Source organism: Phycodurus eques, chromosome 1 (genome assembly GCF_024500275.1).
Source record: "Phycodurus eques isolate BA_2022a chromosome 1, UOR_Pequ_1.1, whole genome shotgun sequence".
Classification (NCBI taxonomy): Eukaryota; Metazoa; Chordata; class Actinopteri; order Syngnathiformes; family Syngnathidae; genus Phycodurus; species Phycodurus eques.
This window is the reverse complement of record NC_084525.1, coordinates 15,019,591-15,032,524: the sequence shown is the minus strand read 5'-3', so window position 1 is coordinate 15,032,524 and position 12,934 is coordinate 15,019,591. Positions and strand designations below refer to the sequence as shown.

Sequence of the window (12,934 nt, the reverse complement as noted above, 5' to 3'; positions counted from 1 at the left end):
TTTTTGGGGGGGACGAGATCACTTTAGATTTCCGAAGTGGGCTTACAGACACAAAACCTTTGATTATCTCTCCCGAGCTTCAAAAATCTTGGAAGACGTCACATCTCCTGTAACAAATCCACAAGAGCTAAAGTAAAAGTATACACCAACAACTGAGCAGATTACATAAGATTTATTGGATTTTATTTATTATTCTAATTGTATTTCATTACACAGGAACACCGATCAGCGCTGTGCAGCAGCTAAACTTGTTTCAACAAGACAAACGTCACAATAAAAAAAGAACACTTGATATATAGCGGGGGGGGGGGGGCAAACATTTGTGCTCAAGGGTCACATTTCATTTTTTAAAATTGAACAGATGGGCCATCTTATTTGTAGATGAGGTAAAAACAATTTGATAAAATTTGTGTATCAAATGCATACAGGTTTATTTTAATAAATCATCCTCATTCTTATAATTAATTAAACACAAATTTAAAGGTGGAGTTTGCAGTTAAAAAAACAACACTTTTTCCTCATATATGTTGAAACCGTCTGTATGACCTGATAGTAGAATATTAAAATGATCCCTCTCTGGCCCCATTTTATGCCCCTAATTTAATTTGGATTATTATTTTAAAACTTGTCACAGCAGGACAAGAACAGCCAATCAGAGGCTGAAGAGACAGAAGGTGTTACAGAGGGATGTTGTCAATCATGTTCACACACGCAGATTTGCGGGGACAGACCGCAGCCTCTCGCAAAGAAGACTCTTCTAGTTTTTTGGTGAGAATAAAAAGGAGTTAGGTGTTTGAATGGAAACCGGTGGGCTGGGTCTTGTTTGCCTGTCTCCTCTTGCGTCTTTCTTGGCCGAGGCTAGCTGCTTGCTTCTATTGGTAACTAGCGGAAGCAGAGCACCAAAGGTGCAAAACAAGCGACAATGAATGTATTTTTGTGGAGCAGCACATATAACAATAAACAAGACATACTTAAAGCTCATACAGATTCCATTGCATTATCACCTGTGAAGGCAACATTTCATCACAAGCCACCGAATTACACTTGTCGATTAATCTAGCAGGGTGGCGCATGACATGGCCAAAGAAATAGACATCGACAAAATAGCCCGACATGATTATCAGACGCTAATGTTGGTAACACTGTTAGCGAATACTGATCTGTGAGAACACTGAAGCTCTGCTTACTTTTTGGCTTTGAAATGATACTTGGTGCTTCAGAGGCCTCATCATATTGCTCCTTTTTTATTGAAACTTAGTCCAGCCTAGCTGTCTTTTGTTGAGAAATTGAGTGTGAGGGTGCATATTATGTTACTTTTATGTTACTACTATCACTGTCTAAAATCTACTTAGTTGTTTAACATCACACTTGAGTGGGCAGGCACTCGACACAGAACTATTTGGATACAAACAATAAGTATGTCTTTTATATGTCCCCTCTAAGATATTTTTTAAATATATTTATAGTTGGAAACACCAGCTGAACATAATTTGTCTATCATGAGTGAGACTGTTTGTTGACAAATAAATATTTATAAGCCCCTCAAATAATAAATACCCAGCAGTAAATGGTGAATCTTGTTTAACCAATCATGTGCCTTTTTAGAAAGACTGGGTGGGTCCAGGAGCCCACCCTGCACCATTTGGTCGAGTAGTACTGTGAGGTTGCATGAGGTTTTCGCTGCTGATTGGTCCTTGGAGAATGGCACATGGCGAAGGGGCGGGGCTTATCTCACTGCAGCCAATCGTCCACAGACAAGGATACTGACTGAACACACAGGTGACCAATTAATGAAACATGTAATTGTGATATGAAATAGTGAGTGGGAAACTCACTTGGAGTTGGGAGAAGCCGCTGTTGCAGGGTTGTTGTTGGAAAGGGGATGGGAAGAAGTGGAGCTCCACCCTTCTGATAACACCTGAACACCTTAACACACATAGAGGCACAGGTGGGAGGAAGTCACATATGTGCAACTTGTCACAAGGAAATCTCAAGTCTTGAGCGTATAGTGTCAAGCAAGTATCATATTACTGTGGGGGGGGGGGAAATACATTTAAAAAATCAAGCAAGTGGGGTTCATACTAAATTTCAAGTCATGTCATACAATGTTTATTAAACATGTACAGCGGAGCCTTGATACATGACTAATTTGTTCTGTGACCATACTGGTAACTCAAACAATCTTATTTCAAATTATCTTACCCCATTGAAATGAATGGAAATACCATTGATTTGGGTTCCCTCCCAAAATTAAATAGAGTGTAAGAAATTAAACTATTTTTACCACATTTTTTGCTTCAGTTGGTGTGCGCGCTTTGGGCACCTGGGGGCAGTATAATACACAGTGGATACATAGTCAGAGACTGTCCTCAGGAAGCTGTAGTTATATTAGTCGTTTTCAGAGACCATAAAGAATACTGTATATGATTGAGTATTGTTACATTGTCTGCTTACATGTGTTGTTCCACCATTTGTGGTCAAATATCCATTGCCTAAATGGTTATAACAACGCATCACCTATATTATTTGATAGCTAGTCTATGGCACTTGCCATTATGTGTTAGCATTAAGCTAGCAGACTTTCAGACCACATTACGTGGTTGATTAAAATACAGGTGTAATTCTTTTTGTTTTACCTTTAGTTTGACAGTGAAAAGCAATAAACAGCTTCAAGCTTCTTTTTAGAAGAATTGCTCACTATCTGCCAAACTGTTGCTTGTTGTGGAGTTGAGTTCCCTGCCTTAATGTTTGCTCGCGATTCAAAGCAAAAAATTGGCCGAACGACAGCTTGTATCTTGTAAAACAGTCGGGTCACTCGTATCTCAAGGCACCACTGTATTGGTATTGTTACCTGAGGGATGCGAGTGGTGTGTCAGGTAAGGATAGGGAGTGTGTCGTCCCACATAACCATGGTGCCTGTATCCATGTTGATGATGAGATGGAAGCGAAAGACTGCTGCCATAAGAAAAAGCCCCGCCTTCACCCGGCGAACGCAAAGACCAACCTGATGTGTTATGGCAGAAGTCACATTTCACCTTAGGTCCACACATACAGTACTTAAATAATGTAAGACAACACACATGGCAATACAAAAATGTCTGTGTTTTGTTGTTGTTCATATGGAGTTGTTTATTTGGGAAAAACAACACAGCACATCACACACTTAACGATCCAAACAATGAAGTCTCATTCCCCCAAACCAAAAGTACCGGACCAGTCCAGACGGCCAGAAAATAAAATAAAAACACAATTCCTTGCCATCGCTTTCTCCTTATAATTTCTATTGTGGTGAATGACTTGGAGAATACCGTACATTATACTAGGGGTCAGCAACCTTCAATACTCAAAGAGCCATTTGGATTGTCTCCCCCAGAGAAAAAAAAAAAACACTGAGAGTCAAGACCCCCTTTTGACATCTGAAGTGAGGATAAGAATGCATATATCCATGGGCATCACCGGACCCCTATTACTGGGACACATACCCCAGTGTAAATGAGCTGGTCCCCACGGACTAGCCATTGGGAGCGCCTAAAGTTTTCCTGGTATGCCGGAATACAAAAAAAAAATCATAATAAATAGCATATAAATAATTTCTGCGCAGTTGTTAGTGAGTCGCATCCACTGCGGTGTTTCCCATTCACTCATTTATTTGCGACCTGCTCGTAATGGACACGACCCTCCCCTTCGCTCCACTCTGCTGCTCGAGATTATTACTGTGTTCCGAGCAGCAGGTGAACCGCACACGCGTGCACTTATGCAGCGGTAAAAGTTATGTGCGTGTCTGCGGTCGCACAGGGCGGCATGGCCAGAAACACTCTCTACTTTGTAAAATGCATTGTGTAATCATATGCCTTATCTGTAAAATATTTATGAAATCAAAGCCAAACTAAAATTATCCACCTGCAGCAAACCAAATGTCATACTGCTTTTGTGAGCTGTCATCATTTTACAAGGTATTTTTATTGTCAATTATTTAATATGCGTAACTATTACCGTATTTTCACGACTATGAGGAGCACTTAAAAGTCGTAAATTTTCTCCAAAATGGACGGGACGCCTTATAACGTGACGCGCCTTAAGTGTACACCGAGTTCCAAAATCTATAGAATTTGTTGTGTGATGAGCGCTCCGCTTGACTGACTGGGAGCATTTCATGCCGACACGCTGCTAATACAGATGAAAAGCGGACGTGGCTGAGGACAGCATGCGGGACGTGAAGGGGGTAGGGTGCGCGTGAAGGAGGATGCTGAAGGCACGCCCCCCAGGAGGTATATAGCGCCGGTCAAGCCAGCCTCCACTCGTAAAGTAGCAATCAAGCCAGCCGCACCTAATTTTGTTCGTACTAGGCATTACGGTAATAAGTCGCCAACTCGTGGCGAAAGCCACCTTCAAAATAAAAGCTTCCCAATAATACGGAGGTCAATGCTCTTCGGTTAAGGAATGCAACCAGCAAGGTTAATTTGAATCTTGAGATGCATTAACAAATGTAGTTTATTAGTTTTTGGAGACTTTTATTTTGAATTACAATATCAGATCTTCATCAAACCTCTTTTAGTGGAGTCCTCGGTGGTCTGTCACACAGATCTGGACTTGTCTTGCGATACCAATGGGATTATGTTGAGGTGGCTTTGACTCAGTAGGTAGAACAGGTTCGAATCCCTGCTACGACTGTCCGCATGTCGAAGTCTCCTTGGGCAAGACACTGAACCCTAATTTCCTCCCAGTGGGCCCAGCAGCGCCTCGCATGGCAGCAGTCGCCCATTGGTTTGTGAATATGTGTGTGTGTGAATGTGTTTGTAAAGCGCTTTGGGCACTGTGATGATGTAAAGTGTTATATAAGTGCAGTCCATTTACCATTTATTTTTCCTAAGATATCAAATAAACTACATTTTTAAATGTATCTCAAGATTCAAATTAACTTTGCTGTTTGCATTCCTTAACCGAAGAGCACTGACGTCCGTATTATTGGGAAGCTTTTATTTTGAAGGTGGCTTTCGCTGCGAGTTGGCGACCAATTACCGTAATGCCTAGTATGAACAAAATTAGGGGCGGCTGGCTTGACTGCTACTTTACGAGTAGAGGCTGGCTTGACCGCAGTCGAAAACTGCACCTACGAAGAGACACGCTTACGAAGCACAATTTAAACTGCAAGCTATCAGTTACGCGGAGGAACATGGGAATCGAGCAGCCGCGAGAGAATTCAAGATCAACGAATCCATGGTTCGCAAGTGGAGGAAGCAGGAAAACGAGCTTCGCCAAGTCAAGAAGACGAAGCTGAGTTTCCGCGGAAAAAAAAGAAAAACAAAACGCGGAAACAAGGCGAGGTGGCCCGAGTTGGAAGACCAACTCGAGCAATGGATTAACGAATTCCAACCGCTGGACATCGGTGTAAACAGGGCGGTTGGACTGATATGCAAACTGGAAGGGGGTCCAAGGAAGGGGGGTGGGAGGACTTGACGTGGTGCATGACTAGCCGCTCGAAGCACTTAATCAGGATGGGAGTGAGCACTACCAGATGGTAGTCATTGAGGCAGGAGGGAGACGACTTCTTCTGGACCGGGATGATGGTGGTGGCTTTGAAGCACGTGGGGACAACACCCTGACACAAGGAGGTGTTGAAGATGTCCGTGAAGACATCCGTGAGTTCAGCTGCACAGTCCCTCAGAACACGACCAGGTATGTTTTCTGGGCCCGGGGCTTTTCGTGTGTTGATCCCATCGAGAGATCTTTTCATGCTGTCCCAGGTCAGTGTCAGCATTTGGTCACCAGGAGGGGGTGGAGTCTTGTGTGCAGGGGTGCTGTTGTGTGCCTCAAAGTGAGCAAATAAGTCATTCAGCTCATTTTGCATGGAGGTGGAGCTGTCGCAGTTCTGTGGTGAGGGTTTATAGTCTGTAATGGTCTGAATACCTTGCCACAGACTCCTGGTGTCACTGCTGTCACTGAAGCGGGGGCGATCTTCCTGGAGTACTCCCTCTTGGCCTCCCTGATGCCACGGGACAGATTGGCCCTGGCTGTCCTCAGGCCCTCCTCATCCTCAGACCTAAAAGCCACGTTGCGGACATTCAGTAGTCTGTAGACCTCCCCCGACAGCCATGGCTTCTGATTGGCACGAACAGTGAAGGACTTAGTGGTGGTGACATCAACCATGCACTTGCTGATGTAGGCAGTAACAGTCTCTGTGTACTCCTGAAGGTCTGTGATGGAGTTGTAGGTGGCAGTCTATTTGAACATGGTCCAGTCTGTGGTGGAAAAACAGTCTAAGTACCTCAAGGGGCCCTTCTGGCCACACTCGTATCTGTTTCCTAACTGGTTGGGAGACTTTAACCAGACTACTCTGCCCGCGACGGAGGAGTGGGGGTCGCAGCTGTTGTAGGCACCCGGAGCAACCCGGAGTTCCGTAGCAACCCTAATCCAGCATGCATTGTGCCATGCAATGCTGAACTTTTGCCTGACAAAGGGCGTTAATGCTTATCGTCTGCGTCTATTTTTCCATTACTTCGTTGAATGTGTCTTATTTAACTGTCGGGTTAAGATTACCGTATGTTGCACTTGGTTTTTATGAAACCCTGACTGTTGGTTATGGGCGATACAATGACCTCCCAGTCAGTTCCGTAGGAAACTCAGCAAAGTTTAGCCAAGCGTTACCTAGCAATTTACCAGCTAAGGAAGAAGCAAATGTGTTCTTCTTGGAAGTTGATTGATGAAGCTTTTACTTCTGGGATCCAAAAACCAGCCTCTGCTTTCTAATATGACTCAGCACTGTCCGCAGGGGCACAGTATTTAATTTCAAAGCGACCAGAGAGCCACGAGTTGCCGACCCCTGCATTATACTGTATATACAGTAATCCACCGCACATTTGAGTCACGAGTTGCCGACTCCTGCATTATACTGTATATACAGTAATCCCCCGCACATTCGCAGTTTACTATTCACAAATTCACGTATTCATGTTTTTTTCCCTGTGTAACCTATCCCTAGCTATTCACTAATGTATTTTTTACTCATTCACTTGTTTTTTGTGCTCTTCCTGAAATAACCTACAATGCCACAAGATGGTGGCAAATCCCTATTTAAATAGGAACGAGTACACTAATCAAGGAAGCATGATGAAGTCTTATATCTTGACTGAGAGACAAACTGTGTGTTGGGAGGAGGTCATTTTAGCCTGGGTTGTTAGTGGAAGTTACACAGAGTCTTTGGTGTATGTAAATATGCACGACAAGTGCATTTTTCTAAAGTAAATAATCTGTAAATCATTTATTTTTACGGGTAATGTTTGAAATGGGCGACACGGTGGTCGACTGGTTAGAGCATCTACCTCACAGTCGGGAGGACTGGGGTTCAATCCCCGGCCCCGTCTGTGTGGAGTTTGCATGTTCTCCCCGTGCCTATGTGGGTTTTCTCCGGGCACTCCGGTTTCCTCCCACATCCCAAAAACATGCATTCATTGGAGACTCTAAATTGCCCGTAGGTGTGAATGTGAGTGCAAATGGTTGTTTGTTTCTATGTGCCCTGCGATTGCCTGGCAACCAGTTCAGGGTGTACCCCGCCTCCTGCCCGATGATAGCTGGGATGTGCTCCAGCACTCCCGCGACCCTTGTGAGGATAAGGGGCTCAGAAAATGGATGGATGTTTGAAATGATATACTGTTTTGTGATCAGTTTGTAGTATATTTACAGTTAAACTATTCATATGGGCAATTATAAACAGTTTTGGAGGAGCGTCAATTACTCTCGGTTTTTCGCTAGTCACGGGGATTACTGTATAGACAAACACCCTCCAATTGCCTGCCTTCAACCTCGAAAATGAATGTGTGTCACTTGTGGAGATGCCACAAGCACACTGTTGAAATAGAATTACCTTTGAAACAAGCAAAACTCGATAGGAAACAAAAATCGTAAATTGTATGATTGAATTCAACGGAGCACTGCTCGGAAATATACCTCTCTTTGTGCTGCGCTGTGATTGGCCAGTCTATGTTTCTGTGTGTCAACTATCAATCTACACACCAGGCTAGGATGAGTATAATAGAAAAATAGCTCTCTCGTATATTTCATAAAAGCTACTAGGACGCAATTGAACAGAAGGAATATAAATGGTTGTGTTCTCAGTTTGTGCACATTGTTCATTAAATTACAAACTCACACGGTGGAATCCCAACATGAGTCTCTGTTGGCTCTGCCAAGCCCCGCCGTCCTGGGTTTCTGGCAAAGTAAAAAAAAAACTTGTTAAATACTCTGCACAGTATGCTAACATCCTGTGCAATCCTGGTGAGAAATGTTAAAGATTAAAAAAAACATGATAACTCAGGACAACAGTCTTTTTTTGTTCCCTCATACCTGTCTTTGGTGTCCAAAAAGGCTTTGGCGAAAGGGTTATGTTTGATCTTCAGAGCTGTGATCTGCACAGAAAACACATTTTTCTGGTTACAACAGTGTGTTAGTGACAGACTGAGCATTTTAAATGAAACATATTGTGTATTTTCCCCCCACAATTTTACAGTTCCATGGTGTGTGACATGCTTTCGTCAATATACCCCTTCTTCTTTTCCTTTCGGCTTGTCAGCGCATCATCCTTTTCCATGTAAGCCTATCTCCTGCATTCTCCTCTCGAACACCAACTGCCCTCACGATCAACCTTCTCTTTGGTCTTCCTCTCGCTCTCTTGCCTGGCAGCTCCATCCTCATCATCCTTCTACCAATATACTCACTATTTCTCCTCTGGACGTGTCCAAACCATCGAAGTCTGCTCTCTCTAACTTTGTCTCCAAAACATCGAACCTTGGCTGTCCCTCTGATGAGCTCATTTCTAATTTTATCCAACCTGGTCACTCCGAGAGCGAACCTCAACATCTTCATTTCCGCCACCTCCAGCTCTGCTTCCTGTTGTCTCTTCAGTGTCACTGTTTCTAATCCATACATCATGGCTGGCCTCACCACTGTTTTATGAACTTTGCCCTTCATCCTAGCAGAGACTCTTCTGTCACATAACACACCTGACACCTTCCTCCACCCGTTCCAACCTGCTTGGACCTGTTTCTTCACTTCCAGACCACACTCACCATTGCTCTGGACAGTTGACCCCAAGTATTTAAAGTCATCCACCCTTGCTATCTCTTCTCCCTGTAGCCTCACTCTTCCCCCACCACCCCTCTCATTCATGCACATATATTCTGTCTTACTTCGGCTAATCTTCATTCCTCTGCTTTCCAGTGCATGCCTCCATCTTTCTAACTGTTCCTCCACCTGGTCCCTGCTTTCACTGCAGATCACAATGTCATCTGCAAACATCACAGTCCACGGGGATTCCAGTCTAACCTCATCTGTCAGCCTATCCATCACCACTGCAAACAGGAAGGGGCTCAGGGCTGATCCCTGATGCAGTCCCACCTCCTCCTTAAATTTGTCTGTCACACCTACAGCACACCTCACCGCTGTTCTGCTGCCCTCGTACATGTCCTGTATTATTCTATCATTCTTCTCTGCGACTCAAGACTTCCGCATGCAGTACCACAGTTCCTCTCTGGGTACTCTGTCATAGGCTTTCTCTAGACAATGGAGCTCCTTCTGACCTCTGTACTTTTCCATCAACATCCTCAAGACAAATAATGCATCTGTGGTACTCTTTCTAGACATGAAACCATACTGTTGCTCGCAAATACTCACTTCTGTCCTGAGTCTAGCCTCCACTACTCTTTCCCATAACTTCATTGTGTGGCTCATCAACTTCCCACAGCTCTGCACATCACCCTTGTTCTTAAAAATGGGCATCAGCACACATTTCCTCCATTCCTCAGGCATCTTCTCACGCGCTAGAATTCTATTGAACAAGCTGGTCAAAAACTCCACAGCCACCTTTCCTAGATCCGTCCATACCGCCACAGGAATGTCATCAGGACCAACTGCCTTTCCATTTTTCATCCTCTTTAATGCCTTTCAAACTTCCCCCTCACTAATCATTGCCACTTCCTGGTCCACCACACTTGCCTCTTCTACTCTCCCTCCTCTCTCATTTTCCTCATTCATCAACTCCTCGAAGTATTCTTTCCATCTAGCTAGCACACTGCTGGCACCAGTCAACATATTTCCATCTCTAGCCTTAATCACTCTTACCTGCTGCACATCCTTCCCATCTCTATCCCTCTGTCTGGCCAGCCTGTATAGATCCTTGTCTCCTTATTTTGTGTCCAACCTGCCATACATGTCATCATATGCCTCGTTTGGCCTTTGCCACCTGTACCTTTCCCGTGTCGCATCTCAATGTATTCCTTTCGCCTCTCCTAGGTCCTCTCAGTGTCCCACTTTTTCTTAGCTAACCTTTTTCCTTGTATGCTTTCCTGTTCTGTGAGGTTCCACCACCAAGTCTCCGTCTCTCCTTTCCTGCCAGAAGATACACCAAGTACTCTCCTGCCTGCCTCTCTGATCACCTTGGGTGCAGTGGTCCAGTCTTCTGGAAGCTCCTCCTGTCCACCTCTTCCCAAAAAGCTGCACAACACTCGTCCTGTCTCAGCTTCTACCACATGGTTCTCTGCTCTGCCTTTGTCTTCCTAATCTTCCTCCTCACCCCCAGAGTCATCTTACACACCACCATCCTATGCTGTCTAGCCATACTCTCCCCTACCACAACTTTACAGTCTGTAACCTCCTTCAGATTACATCGTCTGCACAAGACGTAATCCACCTGCGTGCTTCTACCTCCGCTCTTGTAGGTCTTTCTGCCGCAGAATTTGCTTTCCACCGCTTCTTCTTCTTCGACTTCCACCCACAGTAGCTGAATTTCCAACGGCGCCCTGCAGGTTGACGGCTCCGGTGGCGGACGTTAACCTGGGCCACGACCGATCCGGTATGGAATTCTTTGGATGAACGCTCATATTTGTTTGGCAAAGTTTTAAGCCGGATACCCTTCCTGACGCAACCCTCTGCATATATCCGGGCTTGGGACCGACCTACAGTTTGCAATGGCTTGTGCCACCCATAGGGCTGCATTTTCGTCATTATACCCCAAGGATCAAGAATTCTTGGACACTCTATAGTGCCAACTGCAACGCCACAACAAAGACAGGATAGATTGTATTTTCCTTCATGGAGTCAGCACTGATTTACACTTGTCAATTAGTGTACGTGTAAGGAACTGTGTATGTGGCGCATGCAGGAGACATCAGCAAACACAAATAGCACCATCCCCTATATTTTCAAGGTGGATATACTGTAGTCTACACACCCCTGTTCAATTGCCAGGTTTTTGTGATATAAATACATGAGAGCAAGATAAATAATTCCAACCTTTTTTTTTTCCACCTTTAATTTGACCTATAACCTCCATCAGTCTATTTTCTGTACTGCTTATCCTCACTAGGGTCGCGGGCATGCTGAAGCCTATCCCAGCTATCTTCAGGCGAGAGGCAGGGTACAACGTGAACTGGTCGCTAGCCAATCGCAGGGCACATATAAACAAACAACCCTTCGCACTCACATTCACACCTACGGGCAATTTAGAGTCTTCAATTAACCTACCATGCATGTTTGGGGATGTGGGAGGAAACCGGAGTACCCGGAGATAACCCACACAGGCACGGGGAGAACATGCAAACTCTATACAGGTGGGGCCGGGATTTGAACACCAGTCCTCAGAACTGTGAGGCAGATCTGCTAACCAGTTGTCCACCGTGCCGCGACCTATAACCTATCCGACTCAAATGATTTTTTTTTTTCTTTTCGAGAGAGGAAGTAAAAATAAACAGATAATTTGGTTGTACAAGTGTGTCTCTTATAGTTGGGGATGTGAATGTGTTCAGAAATAACAAATTTACACATTTAAATGTTAAAGTTAAATGGGAGTCACCACACACTTGCCAACATTTTAAGCGCCTCTGATTAACCCCAAAGTTGTTCGATTAGGCTTTTCCTGACTTTTATTTAGGGTAGTAGCCTGAAGGTTTTGTATGAACACTAACTGCTATTTTGAAGTTCATAATTCATAATTCCTTCGAGGCCGCAGTTCTAGCTGAAGAAAAACAGCCCCAAACCATAATGCTGCCAACACCATACTTCACCGTAGGTATGGTGTTCTTTTGGTGATGAGCAGTTTTGTGTTGGTGCCAAACTTCAAACCTTTTGGATTATAGCTAATTACACAGTTTTCAAAATGTGTTTGGGATATCTGCAATTGGCTGGCGACCAGTTCAGGGTGCACCCCGCCTCTCGCCAAAAGATAGCTGGGATAGCCTCCAGCACGCCCGCGACCCGCGTGAGGATAAGCGGTACAGAAATTGGATGGATGTTTGGGAGATTCTGTTATGGTCCGATGAAACCAAGATTGAAATTTTGGCCATAATTCCAAAAGCGAGGTTTTTCGCAAACACAACACTGCTTTTCTCCATAATGACAATTTTCCCATATATGGCCCCTTTAAAGGTCCCATATTTTGGCTATTTAGACCTCCATTAAGTGCCCCTCTAAAATAGACTTAGTATAAAAGTGTCAATTGCATTTAAAAAAAAACATGACAGCAATACTGTTGTCATGAGGACAAAAAAAATCTTGAAAGTGGACTTGTAATGTAAATTACCATGTCCAAGAAAGGAAGTTTGGGCAGGATGTTCACTTTATTATGAAATCAATAACAGTGTGAATGATTGTCTTGCAAAACACTTCCTGGTGTGGAAATCTAAACACCATTTGACCGAAAATAGAACCCTCAAGATCCAGACTGTTACAAATGCAAACTGATCAACACTTCAAAAAAGACAAAGTTGAATTGTGGAAGAATCTCATTTTGCGAAACCTTTACTAAAAAGTCGACACGCTCTTTTTACAGCACATGGTTTTCAGTAAGTCGCAGCACACAACCAAATGGAGATATTCAGTGGTTAAAATACTACCCCTGGGCTATATAGTAGGCGACCTCTCTTTGAATTTCAGATTCACAACTTCA

General features: G+C 44.0%; 1 protein-coding gene across 2 annotated transcripts in view; it reads right to left on the bottom strand.

Moving 5' to 3' along the window:
• Nucleotides 1–272: 272 nt before the first annotated feature.
• tbx19 (T-box transcription factor 19) overlaps nt 273–12,934 on the bottom strand; it is a 24,776-nt gene continuing 12,114 nt past the window's right edge. For both annotated transcript variants that reach the window (XM_061679920.1, XM_061679929.1), the window contains 5 exons: nt 8,341–8,402; nt 8,147–8,205; nt 2,852–3,004; nt 1,836–1,926; nt 273–1,767 (listed from right to left, as the gene is read on the bottom strand). In XM_061679920.1, coding sequence (XP_061535904.1) covers nt 1,602–1,767; nt 1,836–1,926; nt 2,852–3,004; nt 8,147–8,205; nt 8,341–8,402 — 531 coding nt within the window. In that variant the 3' untranslated portion in view covers nt 273–1,601. The remainder of the gene's footprint in view (nt 1,768–1,835; nt 1,927–2,851; nt 3,005–8,146; nt 8,206–8,340; nt 8,403–12,934) is intronic.